Raw genomic sequence first — 21,434 nt, forward strand, 5'->3', positions numbered from 1 at the left:
CTTGATAATCTACACACCCCCTTACTGAACCATCCTTCTTACCAGAACCACTGCTGATCCTCAAGGACTGCTGGACTTTTCTGTCACTCCTTGACTTAGCAGATTCTACATCACCTTCTCCATTTCTTGCTGTTGGGCTGGCGCCATCCTCCGCACTGGTTGTTTAATCAGGTGGTGATATGCATATGGCACATACCTTCAGCTTTCTCCTGGGATGTTTGTTGAGCCTTCGTCGAGTACCGTAGGGCTTGTGGAGACCTCTGAAGTTGGGTAACGAAGTCTCCACTTTACAGTTCCCAACAACCCGTAATATGATTACCACAGCCTGATATTATCACTAGAAACACTATTCTATGATTCTCAAATAGTTTGGAATCCATACTCAAAAAAAAAAAAAAAATGTGAAAGCAATGAAAATTACGAGGGCATATGACCTTCCTACTTGCGATCGTTCACCGCTGGTGTTCTGTCATTTATTATTCATAAAACTCCTCACACTTTATATTTCTGTTACTATATAACACTTATATATATCTACAGTCTTTATCCAAAAGTTTCCTTCAGTAATAGAAGTTTATTGTCACTGTAGGCATTCAATTTCTCTTTCAGTAAAATACGTAGCATTCACTTTCTCGTCCTGTATACTAGCATTGAGAGTGAATGTCACTTTCACTTTCATAACTCATAGTATTCATACATGCTAGAGTGAAACTTTCACTTTCATTACTCCTAGTATATATACTCATTTACATTTACATTTACATTCTTTATTTTATTTACATTATTTACATTTCTATTTTATTTACACTGTGTTAGGCACTGTCACTTGCAGTAACTTATAAAACTATTTTCCACTGTTCACTTATACATTTATATTCATTGCTTTCACTTGCTGTTTACACATTATTTACACATTATTTACAATTCCACTTGCACTGTTTTACTCACCAGAAAGATTGTAGTCACTCTCTATCATTTGTCAGCCCTTTACCTCTTTCCACACGAGGTTTAGTAGGGGGTGGAGGTCACAGGGCCCTTTGCATGGGGCTAAAAAGCAGCGGAATTTGACAAGCGCGAATCCGACGTACTTTCACCCTGAAAGACGACAGTAAACTGATACTGGTGGCCTGCCTAGGGGGAGTGCAATACTGCCAACGTCAGCCTTGTGATAGCTGCTAATATATAGCTATGAAATGATTGGCAGGAAATCTAGACAATATATAATAAATTAAGTAGTTCCAGGTGAATGTAAATATCACAGGCTTCTCCCTTCCCTCCTTATATATATATTTTTATTACGAGAATAGATTATACGGCATATTTCAAGGGGAAATAAACAGCGAAAATTAGTGAACGAGTACACGTGAGATGTTGTCAGGTGATAATTATCCAATTCCAGTTGTATGGCACTATCACTTACCTTATTTCTTTTTTGTATATATTATTTGGTATAAGAATAGGGTATAGGGCTCATTTCAATGGATGAAATCAGTGGAAAATTCCAGAGAAGATTTACTTAGGGTAGAATACAGTGTGGTGGCCTGCAATAATTAGATTGTTCCAGGTGAATGTAAATATCACTTAGGCTTCTCCCTTCCTTTCTTATATATATTTTTATTACGAGAATAGATTATACCTCATATTTCAAGGGGAAATAAACAGCGAAAATTAGCGAACGAGTGCACGTGAGGTGTTGTCAGGTGATAATTAGCCAATTCCAGGTGTATGGCACTCTCACTTACCTTATTTCTTTTTTGTATATATTATTTGGTATAAGAATAGGGCATAGGGCTTATTTTAATGGATGAAATCAGTGGAAAATTCCAGGGAAGACTTACTTAGCGTAGCACGGCCAGGCAGGCGAGAGGATAGGGTAATGGAGGGGAGGTAGGGAGGGGAGTCAAGTAAGGGGAGAAATGGCTAAATTCTCAACAATGGATGGGAGTACAGATGAGAATAGGAGTGCTGACTAGTGTTGGACATTGGCAGTTACTGATAGATGATACAAGCCACCACTGGAAAGCCTGGGCGAATTCAAAATAACACAGAATCACAAAAGTGACACCCTGCGGTATGATCCCTTGCTCCCAAGCGTCACGAAAGTGACGCCCTGCGGTTAAGGGGTTAATGATATTCCAGTGTTTAAGTTAGACTTCAGCGAAACAGTAACAATGTGAGGAAAATCGTTACAAACTTTATCAAACATCACGAATGACTTTTATTACCACTTACTATTATAAAGGTTATTGATATAATGTCATGAGTCATTTCATAGCAGAGCTGCTCAGCACTGTATGCAGCCGCAAAAATGTTCGTTAGCAAATGCGCTTAGCATCATGACATCTCTGATTATCGCAAAAATATCACTAAATCACTTGTATTTTATCACAGTAATTCACAATATAACGTAAAATAACACTTTCAGCCACTCTTGTACGATTTTGGTGTGATTTGGGTGTGTATTGCTTCGTATTATGTACAAGAGAGAGAGAGAGGGGGGAGGGCAGCAAACCGCTCATTGAGGGTATATGTATACATGTGCTTGTATGTACGTATACTATTATTTAATGCTATGGTAACTGTCAGTGTTCAAAAGTTTAACCCGTAAAGTTGGAGTCATCCATCCACCAAATGAATTATTACGAATAAATTATGTGTGTCACTTAGTGCGATATCACTAAATCACTTGTATTTTATTACAGTAATTCACAGTTTAATATAAAATAACACTTTCAGCCACTCTCGTATGATTTCAGTGCAATTTGGGTGCATATTGCTTCATATTATTTACAAAAGGGGGGAAAGGACAGCAAACCGGTTTAGATCCGCTCATCGAGGTTATGTGTACAGTATATGTGTGCGTGTATGTACGTATACTATTATTTAGTGCTAGGGTAATTGTCAGTGTTTAACCCCTCGGCTGCAGCAGTGGTGGCGGGAGCTGTATCCCTGGTGTGGCAATCCAGCCCAAAATTACCCATTTTCAACTCAACAATTCTCATATTATTTATTAAGATAAAGACAAAATAAAACATGCACAAGAAAGCTCAACCTTTCTTCTTCCCTATGAGCATTTCAGTGAAGGTCTAGGTTCTCATGTGTTGCTGTGGAGATGTGTAGAAGGAAAGTCATTTTCGCCGTTTTTGCGCGGTGACTGAGGCGAGCCAACCGGGAGGCACTGTTGCCAAGGCCGTCCAGGCTCGCCACTGCACCACTCATCTCCACCACCCTGCTCCACCATTTCATTTGCACTATGTTGTGTGTGTCTTAGCACTTCCATCATTATACTGAACAGTGAAAACTTATTCAGTAATGGTAAATTTCAGTGAAATACAGTATTTCCTTAGCTTATTTTTTTATTATTCATTCATTCATTGCCAGACGCCATGTATCCCAAACGGGGTGGCCAACGGCTTAGAGTTAATTGTTTTACAGGGAGGGGCACTAATCCTCCACCAACCCCACTTGACACGTAGGGATGCCAACAGCATCTGGTGTTCCCAGGCGGTCACCCATCCAAGTACTAACCAGACCCAACGTTGCTTAACTTTTTTATCCTCACTTTCATTTCTATTATTACACCTACAATTACACTTACTCAGTAATAGTAAACTTCAATGAAATACAGTATTTCCTTAGCTTATTTTTCTATTACTATGCTTATAAAATAGTCTCTTTCACTTATCAGAAAAGTCACTTTTATCCTCACTTTCATTTTATTATAACACTTACAATTACATTGACAAATAGTCTTCACTTATTTACAGATGAGTCAAGGAGTCTAGAATTTGACGAGTGTGTGGAAGTCACGGTAGCAGTCGCCTATGCATAAGCCCACCTGACACTCTTGACACCATGTTGTCACTTTCCTTCTCACCTGCTCATGCCTGGTAGTGTTCTTGCAGACATGACACAACACTTGCATTTTTGTTCCACCCTCTGATGTTGCTGTATGTGCCAAGTAATGGCGCTGCAAAAACTCTTTACCTGCCAACCTGTCAGGCAAAGCAGCATATCTCCTTCCTCTTTCTGTTGTTTGTAGTGTTCCATATTTTTCTAGCAGCTGGAACACTACTTTGTAGGAGAACTCAAGAAACTTTATCTTCTTGTGTGACCGAAAGAGGTACAAGTTATATGCATTGAGAAGTGTCACATCCACAAGATGCAGGAACAACTTGATGTACCACCTCACTGTTTTCCAGACACACTCAACATTGCACAGTTGCATGTCACACTTATCAACTAAGTTCATGTTCAGGTTATAGTCCAACACTGCATCCGGCTTCTGTATTTTCTGTCCTGTATGGTGGTCTGTTTTGTCTGTTTCTATCATGTTCCCTTTGTGAACTGTTGTCAGCACAGTCACATCTCTCTTGTCCTGCCAGCCAATTGACAATATGTTGTATGATTTTGACAACTGTACACTTCCTCGTCCTGCAGATGGTGCAAACTTTGGCATAAACTTGTGATTCCTTCATACAGTGCCACAGGAACCAGTGCCATTAGTGTGGAGGAATGATGCCAAGGAAGGGCTGGTATACCAGTTGTCGGTATAAAGAATGTGACCTTGACCGAGGTAGTTTGCTATCAGTTTCTTCACAACAGCTCCTGACACCCCAAGAGGATCGTTCCGTGGAATGTCAATGTCCGTTGGTGTGTAGACTATCATGTCCAACACATACCCAGTGTGGCAGTCACACATCACAAATAGCTTGATGCCAAAGCGGTGTCGTTTGGATGGTATGTACTGTTTGAACACTAGTCTACCTCTGAACAGTACGAGTGACTCGTCGATCACTAACTTCCTGAAAGGGACAAAGTACTTGGTGAAGTTTCCTTTCAGCATCATGAAGAGATCACAAATTTTCCACAACCGGTCTGTGTTGGAGGGATATCTGTTGTCTGCGAAGTGAAGAAAACGCAGTAGTACCAAGAATCTGCCCCGTGGCATATATTTACCAAAGACAGGTGTAGGGATTAGGGCATCATTCTTCCAATAATCGCTCAGCACCTGCTTCTTGCAGTGTGGCATGAGCATTAGCAATGCCAAGAATGACATCAGGTTGGCCCTCACAATATCTTTCCACCTATGAACACGAGACCTGGGGGAGAACTCGTGCTGCTGAGTGATGAACTGGTGATATAAGTTTGTCTGGGTACAGATGAGGTCGATTATATTGTCCATAAAAAATGCCTGAAAGTAATCCATTTCTGGGGCATCCGGCTGGTTTGGCCAGTCTTCTGTAACACCACTGTTACTGGCATCAAATGGATGGATGTCAGGTGTAAAATTCCTTCCATCGCTCCAAGTGAATGAAAGTTGCGTGGAGCTGGTGGGAGGTGGTGGTGGAGACGGAGTGGGGCTGGTAGGAGGTGGTGGTGGAGACGAAGTGGGGCTGGTGGGAGGTGGTGGTGGAGACGGAGTGGGGCTGGTAGGAGGTGGTGGTGGAGACGAAGTGGGGCTGGTGGGAGGTGGTGATGGAGACGGCATGTGTGGGGTGTGAGGTGGTGATGGAGATATCATCCTTGAGGTGCTAGGTTGTGGTGATATTTGCTCTGATTGTTCTCTGTAAAATTGTTTTACAAGAGATTTTATTGCATGACTTGGTGCCATGGAAGATGCGTGGGTTGATTTTTTTTTGTGGTGATGTGAGGTGGGAACACCGGCTCCGGCAGATCCATGCACACTTTGTCTCACTCCACTCTCACCCACTTCACTCTCACTTTCCTCTTCACCAGCACTAAGAAGTATATTACCTAAATCTTGCTCTTCTTCACTGCAGGACTGTTCACTTTCTTTACTAGTATCTGTTTCACTGTCTTTATCAAATAGCAGCCCAGGGAACTTTGATGGTGTAACAAACTGTTTTCGCTTCCTGCGTGGTGTAGTGACTTTAGCAACTTTTTTCTTGCTTTCCTTTACATCTACCACTTCACTATCACTGTCACTTTCAGTTGCAGGTGTATATTTACGTTTTTGTAATCGTTTCCGAACTGTAGCTCTCCCCTGCTTGCTAACACCACGCGATGTAGAGGGTATGGGAGACTCATAACGACTACGTGACGACTCCATGGCTGCTGGGCACAAATGGGCACAAACTGGGGCACAACAATAAGGTGAAAGGATAATCTAGCAACCCCAAGTAGTGCGGCAGAATACATAACGTGCGCCTGCCAAAATTCATGGCGGAATTTTTGAAACAAAAGTGTGGATTTTAAAAGGAATGTCGCGGATAGTCGATCGGACCTTTTAAAAGGAACGCAGCAGACGAGGGGTTAAAAGTTTAACCCTTAAGTTGGAGTCACTCATCCACCAAATGAATTTTTCCTCATAAGTTATGTGTATCATTTAGTGTGATATCATTAAATCACATGTATTTTATCACAGTAATTCACAATATAAAATAAAATAACACTTTCAAACACTCTTGTATGATTTCAGTGCGATTTGGGTGTGTATTGCTTCGTATTATTTATGAGAGAGAGGGGGGGAGGGCAGCAAACTGGTTTAGACCAACTCATTGAGGGTATGTGTATAGGTGTGCGTGTATGTACATTTTGTTTGTTTCATTTTTGAAGGCTTCAACATGCTTGCATGCATCGGCCTTGGTCACCTAATGGCGGCTCTCCATGCTGTACGATCCATGGCAGCCTCCCCGTTCAGTCCCTTACCCATGAGGTCACACTTAATGACCTCGTTCCATGTCTTTCTCGGTCTATCCCTCGCAGCCACACCTCCAATATTAACACCTCTCACCTTCTGGACCCAATTATTATCCCCCATCCTCTCCACATGCTCAAACCATCTCAATATACCTTTCCTCATCACAACACCAATACATACCAGTCCCATCCTATCTCTTAACTCTTCCATCACAAACCCAGCCCTCACCGGCCCTGCATGCAGGGACGCACTGCACATCCACCTAATCATTGTCATTTCTGTACGTTTGAGCTGCTAATATCCTCTTCCTTTACTGCCCAGGTCTTACTACCATACAGCATCACACTCCTAACACATGCTGCATACAAAGACCCCTAAGCACGTAGGGAGAGTCTTCTCAATGTCAGGAGAGGCAAGAGCTCCCTGAACTTCTTCCAACCACTTCCATCCTAGCCACAGAGCTAGCTCCAGCCCCACCTCCAGCACACAACATGTCTCCCAAATAACAAAACTCTTCCACATACTCAAGAGACTCCCAAGCAAGTTCAGTTCTTTCACGTCTGACAATCTCCACCTGCTCTCCTTGACACGCTACACACATAAAATCAGCATTATCTCAAAGTCTACCTCTAATACCACTACATCTCTTGTGCACCCATTTATCACAAACACTGCATAAGATGGAATTCCTTCCCATGCCCTTGCGGCAAACTGCACATGGCCACTCTCCCTCTTCTTTGACTGTACCACCCCCTACCCTAGATATCATCACTTTTGTTTTATCTGCATTTACCCTTAAGCCCTTGTGTCCCATACAATCTCTCCACTTCCTAAATATTTCCTCCACCTCCCTTTCACTCTCTGCAGTCAACACCAAATCATCAGCATACAACATCTCCCACGGGAGTTCGTTTCTGAAGTCACGTGAGAGGGCTTCTGGTACCATAATAAACAACATGGGACTCAAAACTGACCCCTGATGCATACCAACATTCACAGAAAACGCATCACTCAAATCTCCATTCATTCTCACCTGGGTGCGAGCACCCACATACATGGCCATAACCAGCCACTCCTCCAACCCTAGCTTTCTCATTGCCCACTTCACCACCTCTCTAGGGATTCTGTCAAAAGCTTTTTCCAAATCAACAAAAACAAAATTCAGATCCATTTTCTTCCCAATATATTTTTCCTGAAGCTGTCGAACAATGAATATGGCATCAGTGGTCCCCCTGCCTGACATAAACCCAAACTGCATCTCATCAATATTCACTCTTTCTCTAATCATACCTTCTGGAACTCTCTCCATTACCTTCATTATCTGATCTAAAAGCCTTATGCCTCTATAATTTCCTCTTTCCAGGGCATCACCTTTCCCTTTGTACACATTTACAATTATATTCTTTAACCAATCATCTGGGACATCACACTCATATATAATCATATTTATCAGGACAGTGACTAACCTCACCCCTATATCTCCTGGGGCCTTCAACATTTCAGGAGTCAACCCAGACACACCTGCTGCCATCCCCACCTGCATCCTGCCTATTGCCCTGCTCACAGTAGCAGCATCAAAGGCCAAGGACCAAACACTGGATCTGCTGGCCCCAAACCTTCCCTGTCCCAGTCAAACTCCTCATTCAACAACCGGTTATAATGCTCTTGCCATGCATCTTTAATATCCTCACTGTTCTCCACTACCCTTCCTTCACCATTCTTCACACACTGCTCACCTAGAATATCCTGATTATCCCTCTTCATCTGATTTGCCACCCTAAATATATTTTTCCATTCCCCATGATTTAGGTTATCAAGTAATAGTCTGTGACTCAGACTTTGCCTTGTATACCTCTCTTCTAGCCCTCGTTTAAGTTTTTAGACTGGATGATCTCTTTGTCCAGGCTATTCCACAGGTCTATACATCTATAAGGAAAACTATATTTCTTGATATCCTTCAAGCAGCTTGGCTTCTTCAGTTTCATCCCGTGTCCTCTTGTTACTCTCTTATCCCATAAAAACAGATCTTCTTTGTCAGTTTTATCTACTCCCATCATGGTCCTGAACACTGCAATCATGTCGCCTCCCTTTCTTCTTTCTTCTAAGGAAGGCAACTCCAGCTTTTCCAGCCTCTCTCTGTACAACAGATCTGATAGACTGGGGATCATTTTGGTTGCTGTGCTTCGTATTCTCTCAGTCTTGTTTATATCTTTCTTTTTGTGTGGGGACCATACTACTGCTGCATATTCTAACCTGGGGCGAATCATGGCCACTATCAATTTTTTCATCATCTCATCCATATAATGGAAAGCTACTTTTATATTCAGTCAGGAGTTTATACGTCTCTCTAACTGTCTTATTAATGTGTTTTTCAGGTAACAGACTGTCCCGGACCAGCACACCATAATCTTTCTCTTCTCTCGCTTTTGTGATTGGTTCATTACCCATCAGATAATTCAATGATGGCCTCTTGGTACTTTTACCCATATCCAATATTTTACATTTCTTTGTATTGAATTTCATTTCCCATGTCCGTCTCCATTCGTGTATCCTATCCAAATCCTCCTGCAGCATTGTACAATCTTCCTCAACCTCTACCTTCCTCTAGACCTTTACATCATCAGCAAACAGACTTGCATAACTGTTCACTCCATCTACCATATCATTTACGTAAATCAGGAACATTACTGGTGCCAACACTGAGCCCTGTGGGACTCCACTTGTTACTTCCCTTCATCCAGACATCTTGTCCATTATTACTGTCCTCATTTGTCTGTCTCTCAAAAAGTCTCTCATCCATTCCAGGAGGTTCCCCTTCAGTCCTCCAATATGCTCTAATTTCCACATTAGTCTCTTATGGGGTACCTTGTTAAAGGCCTTCTCCAAATCTAAATACACACAATCCACCCAACCATCTCTTTCTTGTAGCACATCAATCACTCTTGAGTAAAAACTCAACAAGTTGGAAACACACGACCTTCCACTTCTAAATCCAAACTGACTATCAGCAAAAATATTCATCTCCTCCAGATATTTTATCCGTCTATCTTTCAGAATTCTTTCGCACAATTTTGTGACCATGCTGGTTGGAGACACTGGTCTATAATTCAGGGGTTCCTCCTTGTTTCCTCCCTTATAAATTGGTACCACATTTGCCCTCTTCCACTCTTGAGGCACTTTCCCCTCTTCCAGAGAACACACAATTAAACTGTGAATCTTATCCACCAGTTGTTCTCTGATTCCTTCAGTACCGAATTAGAGATTCCATCTGGTCCTGGGGCTTTCCATACATCTTGAGTTTCTAGTAATTTATACACTTCCTGTACCTCCACTTTTATATCTTTTATCACTACATTTCTAGTCACTCCCTCCCTTTCCACAAACTCCTTTTCGTTAGTGAAAACTGACTAGAAATGTTTGTTCATTATTTCTGCTTGCATTGCTGCATCTTGATAGACCTCTCCTTCTACTTTCCGTTTGGTGAGTCCTTCCTTTTGTTTCAGTTTGCCATTAACAAATCTATAAAACAGTTAGGGTTCATCCTTACATTTGTCTATTATACCTTTTTCAAAATTCCTTTCTTCTCTGCGTGTTCTTGTGTATTCATTTCTAGTTCTTTTATATTCTTCCTTTGTTCTGTTGTTACCTTTTTTTCTCCAATTGTTCCACGCCGTGTCTCTCTCTTCTTTTGCTATCATACTATCTATCTATTGCCAGACGCCTCAATCCCGTTTGGGGTGGCCACAAACAAATCGCCTCCAAGTCACCCTGTCCCCCACCATTTCACTGCCCTGCTCCCAACTCACATCCCCGTCTCTCATATACCTCTCCACCCCATCCCTCCATCTCATCCTCGGCCTCCCCCTTCCTCTTCCTCCCTCCACCTCACTCACATACACTCTCTTCGTCAGTCTTTCACCCTCCGTCCTCTCCACATGGCCAAACCACCTCAGTGTGTTCCTCATAACGCTTCCTGTCACATCCACATCAACACCACAACGCTCCTTTATATCCTCATTCGTCAGCCTGTCTCTCCACGTGACTCCACAGGCTCCTCTTAAATAACTCATTTCCACTGCTCTCACTCTTGACTTGTGTCCTTCCACCAATGTCCAAGCTTCACTTCCGTACGTTTGAGTTGGTATCACAATACTGTCATGTAGTAACTTTTTCACTTCCATGCTCACTTCCCTGTTTCTTATCACTGCTTTCAAAGAACCAGCAACCTTTCTTCCCAGCTGTACCCTTTCAAGCACTTCACTCTCCAAACCTCCATCCTTACTCATCACACTACCCAAGTACTTAAACGGACTCACATTTTCCAATTGCTCACCATCCAACCTCGCTGTACATTCACTAACATCACCTCTCTCAAAGACCATCACTTTACTCTTCCCTACATTCACCTTTAGATTCCATTTCTTACACACTCTCTCAAACTCATCCACCAAGCCTTGCAGCTCCCCTTCGTCTTCACTCAACAACACAGTATCATCTGCAAACAACAGTACAGGGAGTTTCCAAACACTATCCTCTCTCACCAGGGCCACTCCAACATCCACTACCCTACCTTGTACCTCTTTTATTACCCCATCAATGTACAGATTGAACAACCATGGAGACATGACACATCCCTGTTTCAACCCAACTTTCAAAGAGAAAAATTCACTTAGTTCACCATCCACACGCACTGCAGCCTTCGCACCATCGTACATACTCTTCACAGCATTCAACAACTTCCCATCTACTCCATATATTCTTAACACTTTCCACAATCCTTGTCTATCCACCCTGTCATATGCTTTCTCCAAATCCATGAAAGCCGCATACAACTTCTTTCCCTTCTCTAGAAACTTTTCCACTAAAGATCTAAAAATGAATATCTGATCTACACAACCTCTTCCCTTCCTAAAGCCTCCCTGTTCTTCTCCAACTAATTTATCTGTTCTTTCTCTAACTCTGTCTATACGTATCCTACCATACACTTTTCCTATTATACTAAGAAGACAAATGCCCCTATGATTACCACACACTTCTTTTTCCCCTTTTCCTTTGTACAAGGGACTAATTATACCTGACTTCCAATCCTCCGGGACTCTACCTTCCTCCCAGGCCAATCTGTACATCTTCCACATCCATTCTACTACTATCTCTCCCCCATGCTTCAGCATTTCACCACACACTCCATCAATTCCTGCGGCTTTCCCCGATTTAACTTTCTTCATTGCTTCCACAACTTCTATCCTACTGATTTCTTCCTGTCTTCTCACCTCCCTCCTTCTCCCAGCCATTCCCCAGCCACTTATACTCACATTACTTCCATCCTCTACGTTCAACAATTCCTTAAAGTGTTCTCTCCATCTGCTCACTTTTTCTCCCTTCTCCGCTAGTAATCTACCATTTTTATCTTTCACTCCCCTGCTAACTTCACTTCCACCCTGTCTTACTCTTTTCACCTCTCTCCTGAACATTTTCATACAGTCCCTTCACTTTACACTCAAATTCCTTCCAAATTCCTCATCCACTCTCTTCTTACTCTCTCTTACTGATCTTTTCACCTCTCTCTTTCTTTCTACATATAACTCTCTCTTCCACCTCTCAACTTCTTCCACGCCCCTATTTCTCATCCATTCATTGTATGCTTTCTTCTTTTGTGCCACAGCCTGTTTCACCTCTTCAGTCCACCATGCTGTTCCTTGCATCCCCCTCCGTCTTCTCTTCCTTCCACACACCACATCACATGCTGCACATATTTCTTCTCTAAATATCTTACACACACCTTCCACGTCTCCCATCTGCTCCAGTTCATATTTGCCCAATCGTTCCTCCACTTCTCTCTTATACTCTGCCTTTTTCTCATCCTCTTGTAACCTTTCCACTCTCCTTGCAGCTACTCCTTCTTCTCGTCTTTCCCTTCTTCTATTCCTCCATCTTACTTGCATTCTAATTCTGGCCACCACCAAGTAGTGGTCAGAATGTCCACTCCCCCAACCTCTATACACTCTTGCATCCTTTACACATCTTCGCATCCTTTCATCCACACACACATAATCAATCATTGCCTTCCTTTCATTCAGTTCACCACCCACCTTTCTCATCACTCGCCATGTATACCTGTGGATCATTTAATGCCTGAAGAGGGTATTGGCTATCACCAACCCCCTCCCAGCACAAATGTCCACTAACGCACTCCCATTCTCATCTATCTCAGCAGGCACACCCTACTCATCAACTATTCCATCCACCTTCACATTCCCAACTTTACCATTCATATCACCAATCAAAAACACCCTCTCATTCCTTCCAAACTTTTCCATGCACACTTCTACATTTGTCCAGAACTCTTCTCTCGCTCTTCTAGCACGATCTTGCTTTGGTGCATACACACACACAATCGCCCACATTTGTATTTCAACTTTCCCCACACAATCCTTGACCCAACTGATCCATACTGTCTTATGCTCCTCTTCCATCTTTTACTCACAACTATACATACTCCTTCCTTTGCCCTCTCATTCTCACCTACTCCTGCACATATACCCCATCCATACTCCCATTCTCTCACACTTTCTCCTCTCCATTTTGTTTCAGTTATTCCACATACATCCACTTTTGCACTCTCAAGCACCTGGACAATCTCTCTCTCTTTCTCCTCATCATTCGCTCCCCTTATATTCCAAGTTCCAATTACCATGTACTTTGTCCGGTCCTTGGTCATCATCGTTTGGTCAGTCCTTGTCCGAGGCTTATTGTTTGTTTTTTTAGTTAGTTGTTTTCCGGGGAGGGGCGCTAACCCTCCGCCAACCCTTTTAGTCGCCTTTTACGACAAGCAGGGATACTGGGGGTGTATTCTTGAACAATCCCCCCTACCCCCAGGGGGATGCTATCATACACCTTCTTGTAATCATACACCTTCTATTAAACCACTCATTTTTCCTGTTTTCTTTCCCCTTTACTCTTGGCACAAATATTTCCACTCCTGAATTATAGAGGTCTAGGAAAATATCCCACTTCCTCTGAAGCTCTCTTGTTTCTCTGAATTTTCTCCAATCTGCATTTTCAAAAAATTTTCTCAATCCTGTGAAGTTTGTTTTCCCAAAGTTGTACCTTCCCTGCCTATAAAGCTCATCTCTTGGCTCCACGTTCCCTGTTATCATCTGGAACTCAATGACCACATGATCACTTTTTCCAATAGGGTACAGATATTTCAAGGATTCTTTTACATCGGGTTCTTTGGTAAACAGTAAATCTAGTCTTGCTGGTGTGTCCTCACCTCGAAACCGTGTCTCTTCTTTGACCCATTGTGTCATCACATTGTTCGTTGTTATATTTAATAATATAGTGCCCCATGAATCCTCGCCGCCTCCTGAGTCCCATTCCTCCCAGTTCACCTCTTTACAATTGAAGTCACCCATTAATATTATATTGTTGCTTTTCTCAATCATTTTCTGTGTGTGTGTGTGTGTTTGTTTGTGTGTGTGTGTCCAAGTCTGTGCATAAGCTTCGCAGCCCGTTAACATGGTCCAGTAGTTCTCCTTCGTCCACACACCTCCACATGTCACCACTTCTGCACTAACACCCACTGTCCATGTTCAATACATGGTAGGGCCGTCTCACACATGAGTGGTGTATTGGTGTTAGCGAGTATATTTTTATGACATGTTGGCAGGTTGTCATTAGGATTGCAGGCCAACTCTATACTGATTCGGCCACTGCCTTCCCCTTGACCCCCAGTGTATCTCCATTGAACTCATGTTAAATCAATATCAGTATATGATAAGTCAGTTTGCAATAGGTCTTTACCACACATAATCCCCTTCACATGCCAAGTCATGACTGTACTAAATTGTGTTGATTTCAACAGTTTTTCCACTGTTTGGCAGGGAGTGTTAGTGCCCCTGAACCTGTGTCTCCAAGTAACACGAGTGTCAACCGCCGACGTCACCGCTCAGAACTGCACCGTACCATATCCCACGAGGTAATGTCATTTATGTGTTTGGGTTAGATTTGTTTTATTTTGTTTTATTTATAAAGGCTTCAACATGCTTGCACGCATCGGCTTTGGTCACCTAATGGTGGCTTTCCATTCTGCTCTATTTCTGGCAACCTCCATATTCATTCCCTTATCCTGTCACACTCTATGACCTCGTCCCAGGTCTTTTGGTTTGACTCTTGCAATCCTACCCGAAACATTCGTTCTTCACACTTTCTGCACCTGCTTGTTATCCTCCATCCTCTCCACATGCTCAAACCATCTCAATCTGCCCCTCCTCATCACCACACCAATACACTCCAGCCCCATCACTCCTCTCAACTCTTCCATTGTATGTAAGCCTAGTGCCCCAGGCTGTAGGTTAGATAAGAAATAAATTTTTTAGTTCTCAGTGGCAGTAGCAGTCAGTTTATAAGCCATGTCTCTTAACCTTGTGAAAACCTGGTTGATGGTGTTACTCATGATTCGGGAAAATTCTGAGACTTAAGTTCACAATAGCTTGCACTTGTGTTTTGGGGTAAATTCTCCATAATGGTAAAAACATTTACTACTGACTCCAGAAAAACATTTTGCTAACATTTGGACCTTGGCTAATATTTAATTGATAACACTGTCTGCTATTGAAAGGGGATGATGAATGCCATTTTGTTAATCATGTTTATAAACTTTGACCCACCATATAACTTTATACTGTTGTTGTTCATATCATTAAGCTATCTGATAACTGTAGTTTATTCACAATGTGAATATTTTTTTATGTTAAATTCCATTTCATCACATATACCACGCACCTCCACAACTTGCCTTCTGTCCCTTCCTCATCTGGCCTACCTGATAATTAAATTTCCTTTCTCTCCCCTTCCACCTTATTAAATGAACTGCATTATCAGCCAGGTTGATGTTAAGGGGGAAAAGAGTACAGTAATCTCTTGATTATCCGGCGTAATTCGGCCAACCCCCTCCTCAGATATTGCAGAACACCGGATATTTCATAGGTACCCCAAATTGGCTGTTCATTTGGCATCATAGGTACCACAAATTGGCTGTCCATTTGTCATTGAGCCGGATAATGTGTCACCATCCTTCTTAACCCACTATCCTGAAAACTTTCCTGCAATATTTCCGATGAGTAAAAGATTAAAACTAAACATAAAGCACAATACAGTACTGTACTGATACAGTGCATATAGTACATTAAGACAGTAAATAATAAAATCATAATCATACTGTACCCACCTAGCTTTGGCATCAATGGAGGGTAGAGTAGTACACCATGGAGTACAGTATACATAATACCGTATGGTCTTGTGGCGAATGGCTCCCACAAAAATTACTCCAGCTCCATCACCTCAGGTTCTATCTTAGCCAAGGGTGCTGGAATAGGCACCGGAGGAGGAGTGGCAGAGGGTTTGAGGTGGAGATCCAGTGACGCCTCTGACTATTGTGAGAACTCTGGCAGGGACGCCACCCTTGAAGCAGGTGAAGGGTGAGACAGTGGTACCATGGTAGAGGTGCCTGATTGTGACACTGATGGTGCTGTACTAGAGGTGCTTGGCTGAGGTGAAGAAGTAGTGGCTGAGGTGGTGCCTGGGTGGGGTGAACAAGGCTGATGTGAGGAGGTAGAGGGCTTGGGTGACAGAGTGTCAGTGTGAGGAGGTTGAAGGCTGGGACGATGGAGTGCAGGCATCTCCGGACTGAAAATGGGCGTGATGGTGGACTGCCTGGTGAGCCCTCTCGACTGCAGCTTTACACCATTTTCTCGGCTCTCTTGCAGGTAGGTGGCTGTGACATTGGTAAAGATGGTCAGGCAATTGGTGTGCTCACAATAGTTAAGGATGTACACCACATCACAGACTTGCTAGAGCCTTGGGATGTCAGCCAGTTCGTCTTCATCATCCTCTTCCTCCTCCCCTGCATCCCTGTTGCCCTCTGTAGTCATGTCATGGACTCCATGATTTCCTGGTCGGACATAGTCTGGTACCCAGGGTCTACCTCGTTCACTTCCAGCCAGTTGTGGATGGTGTCCTCATTTACCTATTTCCTGCAGCTTCCATGTGCCAGACGAAATCCTGAGCTTCATATTCGGTGATGTCGGCAGTTCCAACCATGCTTAAGCATAAGTGTAGAGTGTTCCCTCCAAGTCTGTGTCCAGTTTTTGATTGCAGACTTGAGGGAATGTTGCTTGAGGTTGGCCAAGACCCTCTCTCCCCTACTGTCCTCGCCTTGGGCTGCCACCTCCTCGTCCTTGAGCATAACCGTCACATCCTCCATAAAACTCTTCCAGTACAGCTGCTTCATTGCCGTGATAATACCCTGGTCCATTGGTTGCAAGATGAATGTCGAATGAGGGGGCAAGAACACAATCCTAATACGACCTTCATCTCCAACCAACTCCTCAGAAAGATGAACAGGAGCATTGTCAAGAAGGAGCAGAGCCATCACTTGGTTGCAGGCAAGGCCAAGACTCTCAGTTTGATAACGAATAATCTCCTTCACACAATGATCGTAGAACCGCTCTTCGAAGATTTTGGCTGTGAACCTAGCCTTCAGCAAGTGGAAATAAATCGCCGGGAGACTATCCGTCAACCCTCAGAGACAGTTTGGTTGTTTTGCATGCTCTGCTATAACAAGTTTCAGATGATGCGAACCTGTTGCATTGGTACAACACAAAGGCGAGACACACTGTTGGTTCACCTTACAACCAGGTATCGACTTCTTCTTGTGAGTCTGGACAGACCTGAAGAAGAGCCCAGTTTCATCAGCCATATAAAATTGATTGAGGCATAAACTTTCTTGATCAGTCAGGTTTTTAAGCTTTGTGTGAAGCTCATCTACTGTACAGTCAGCGTCAATTGACATGTCGTTGCAGGCCTCGCTAGACCTACATATTAGGTTTGTGATACATCGTCTCCTAATGCCCGAGAAAAAACGTCTCGGGAGAAAATAACTACTTGGCAACTCAGAGGTGTTGCTGTTCAGAGTTTTTAAAGATATAACGGTCAGTTTTAATTACGCTTTTGTAGGGAATTAATCTCAAAGATTTTTTGTGCCCTTTTCCCAAAACACTGCGCGAGGCATTACCGACCATTGCAAAATTGCTCGTGCAAATCGTGAACGTCAAAAAAGTATACAAGCCAGGATAACTTAGTAAAAATAGTTCAGTGTCATAAGTTAGGCCTTAATTGCCGAGAAATCAGCCAAGAAACAGGAGTAAACCTACGTACAGTGCAACAACAAGTGTCTAAATTTAAGGCGAGTGGCGAGCGTGATGCACCCCATCACAGATATGGTGGGGGAAGGCCTTCCAGAGTTGGAGACAAGACATTAGCAATTATCAGGTGGGAGTTAGAAAAAAATCCAACAATTACAGCAAAACAAATTAAGGAAAAGAACAAAGATCTACTACGGGGAACAGCTGTACGAACTCTACAGAGAATTATCCGAAATAAACGAAATACAGCAAAATAAAGGCCAGAAGTAAGCCTATGGTGACAGAGACTCAGCGGATGAAGAGGCTTGCCTTTGCCGAAAAATATTCTTCATGGACTCAAGAAGATTGGAGAAAGGTCTTGTGGGCAGATGAATCAGTTTTTCGTGTTAGTGATACGAAAGGCATAAAGGTGTGGCGCCGCAAGGGCTCGGACCCTTGTGACCCCCGCTATACCACCAAGACCTTAAAACATCCTCCCTTTTTTATGGTATGGGGAGCATTTGCATACGGTGGCTTGGCTGATATGCACATCTTCCCCAAGGGTCAGTCTGTCACTAAAGACGTGTACCTGCGCCTTTTAGATGGGAAACTGGCAGATTGCTTTGGGGCGACAGGTGCAGAGATCTTGCAACAGGACGGCGCGCCATGCCACACCGCCCAGGTGGTAAAGAACTGGCTCAGGGACAGCGAGATCGAGATGATACTTGACTGGCCACCAAACAGCCCTGACATATCACCCATTGAGAACCTCTGGGCCATTCTAAAAGTGAAAATAAGAGAAGAAGACACCTCCACACTGGAAAAATTAGAGGATGCACTTCATTGGGGCTGGACCACCATACCACCATCAACTCTGCAAAAACTTGCAGATTCACTGCCTGGCTGCCTCGCAGACGTGCGAAAACGCAAAGGTCAACCCATACCCAAATAGAAGGTTAGTAAACAAAGCTTCAGATATAATGTTGTTGCATTCTATCTATTTATTCGTTATTATTAATAATAGAAATCACGTTGCGTGTGTTGTTTTTGTTGACGACACATCAATTGATGCTGACTGTACACCTTTGGTTTCTCCATCCAAAGCTTTACCATAAGTAAGTAATTCCTCAGTTATCCAGATGGTCCATATCTGGCCATGCTCCATATCCATTCATTAGGCCTTGGCTCTATTATACCTGTATCCAGATTTATTTGTCCATAACCAGACATAAAAATCCAGCTTAGGTGGCCGGCTGGCCTAGAAAGACAGAGAAGTCCATTGCATGGCTCGCAGACCTCTCTCTCCACGCGTGGGTAATAGATCATAACCCACAAGCTGAGCTAAAATGATTATCCAGCTTCCTACCGAATGGTTGAAATCCCCTGTCCACCCCAATCACTAGTAACATACTGGCAGCGTGCAAGGAAGATAGAGCGTAATCCACAAGCTGAGTGAGAATGGCTGTATGGATCCCTTCCATGTGGTTGAAACCCCCCAGCCACCCTGGCCGGCCCACACAATCAAAAATGTCCTTTGGGTGGCTCACCGGCCTCTCTGTCCATGTGCTGGTAATAGAGCATCACCCACAATTTGAGTGAGAATGGCTGAACAGATCCCTACCCTATGGTTGAAATCCCCCAACTACCCTGATCACCAGAATCATACTGGTGGTGCACGAGGAAAACAGACGTAACCCACGAGCTGAGCGAAAATGACTGTACAGCTCCCTACTGAATGGTGGAAGTCACATGGCCACCCCGATCACCAGTAACATTCCAACAGCATGCGAGGAAGACAAGGTGTAACCCACAGGTTGAGCGAGAATTGCTGTACAAATCCCTACTGAATGGTTGAAATCCCCCCAGGTGCCCAGATTAGTCGGAAACTCCTCGCCACACATGGCCATCCGCCCCTCTATCCGAATGGTCAAATTCACATTGCCGTTCGGATTACTTGGCCACTCCTTAGGCCCATGATGTACAGGGACACTGTTTCTGCCATGTTGCAACATTTCCCTGGTTGAGCGAAAAGGACCCTTGCTCTTGTAGGTGAATGTGCTGCTTTTTGCTTGCATGCTCATAGCTAAGCGTGGGTAGAGACATGGCAATGCAGTACACTCCCAAGTGCTACCACACCTCAGTCCCCACCTTTGTCTCTCCACTGTGGACTCGCATGCCTGATTTTAAACAATGGCAGCTTCCAGTCTTGTGTTTGTGGTGGTGCCCCACCTTCTGCAGGTCTTAATTCTCCTCTGTGGTGTTCTCGTGTATGTGATGATGACCCCACCACCATCCAAGAAATGCAAGTGGAGAGTTTTGACTCTGGAGAAGAAATGTGAGATATTGTGCAGGGTTGACGCAGGCTGGCCAACTTCACGCATTTTGCGTGAATTTGACTTTCCCTGCTCGACCTTGTCTGATATCAGGAAATCACGGGACAAGCAGACAGGACTACGGCAGTACCACAAGACAAGGCGACTAGAAGGTGATGTCCCAGCCCTGCCACATCAGCATCAACCAGTCGACTTTAGTTTGGTTCTGCTAGCACTGGGGTGCCAGCATGCTTGTACATGGGACTTAGTTGAAGGCTGCTGCTGAAAAGTGTGCATGCCTGCATAACTCGCACGACTTCAAGACATCCAGGGGTTGGCTTTTTCGGTTCAGACTTCGACATGGCCTTACTGGCTGTAAGGCACATGGCGAGGCTTTGGATGGGCAGTGGAGGATGTTGAGCCGTTTCGCCAGAAATTGCAGTGCCTGATCAAGAAGGAGGGCCTTGCTCTTAGTCAGGTGTACACTGCTGACAAAACTGGCCTGTTCTTCTGCTCCTTGCCCACTAATACCCTGGCATAAGAGACAGAGAAGACTCATCCTGGTCAGAAGTTGTCCAAACAACATGTCTTGGTGTTGTGCTGTGCCAATGCTAACGGGATGCACAGCCTGAAGCCCATTATTGTTGGACGTGCAACATCCACATTGTCTCCGTGAGTTGATGGATAGCCTGCCTGTTGTGTGACGCCATTCTGTGAAGGCCTGGTTTACTGCAAAGACCCTCAGAGGTTGGTTCCACAGACACTTTGTCAAGGAGGCTATACATTATGAGGCAGAGGAGCTTGGTATCTTTCGCATCCAGGTAGAAGCTCTCCTGATCCTCAGCAATGCCCTTCACATTCATCAGAGAAGGATTCGGTTACTGATGACAGCCGTATTAGATGCATGTTTGTGCCACCTAATACGACTACTCTCATTTAACCAATGGACCAGGGTGTTATTGTGGCAGCCAAGAGACAGTACTGCTGCAGGTTCCTCAACAAGGTGATGGTGGTGCTTGAGGACAAGGAAGGGGTCGACATACATGGGGCGATGACCTTGGAGATTTTGCTCTGTTACAACATCAAGTCTGTGGTTTTCAACTGGGTCAGTGCTTGGAAGGAAGTCCTCATCAGAGCCTTGGAAATTGGTTGGTCTTGTCTCCTTTAGGGATGCGAGGCCTTGAGTGACTTACAAAAATTTGACATGGACAATTTCCATGAAACGCAGGCGATGATGTGAACGTTGACGATGTGAGAGATTGGCTGGACGACGGC

At 43.8% G+C, this 21,434-nt stretch overlaps 1 protein-coding gene across 1 annotated transcript in view; it reads left to right on the forward strand.

Moving 5' to 3' along the window:
- gig (TSC complex subunit tuberin) overlaps nt 1–21,434 on the forward strand; it is a 686,003-nt gene that overhangs the window by 347,298 nt on the left and 317,271 nt on the right. The window contains exon 17 of the mRNA XM_080266862.1: nt 14,548–14,642. Coding sequence (XP_080122988.1) covers nt 14,548–14,642 — 95 coding nt within the window. The remainder of the gene's footprint in view (nt 1–14,547; nt 14,643–21,434) is intronic.

This window comes from Coenobita brevimanus, chromosome 22, assembly GCF_032717465.1.
Source record: "Coenobita brevimanus isolate Jiangsu-jjx chromosome 22, ASM3271746v2, whole genome shotgun sequence".
NCBI classification, from domain to species: Eukaryota; Metazoa; Arthropoda; class Malacostraca; order Decapoda; family Coenobitidae; genus Coenobita; species Coenobita brevimanus.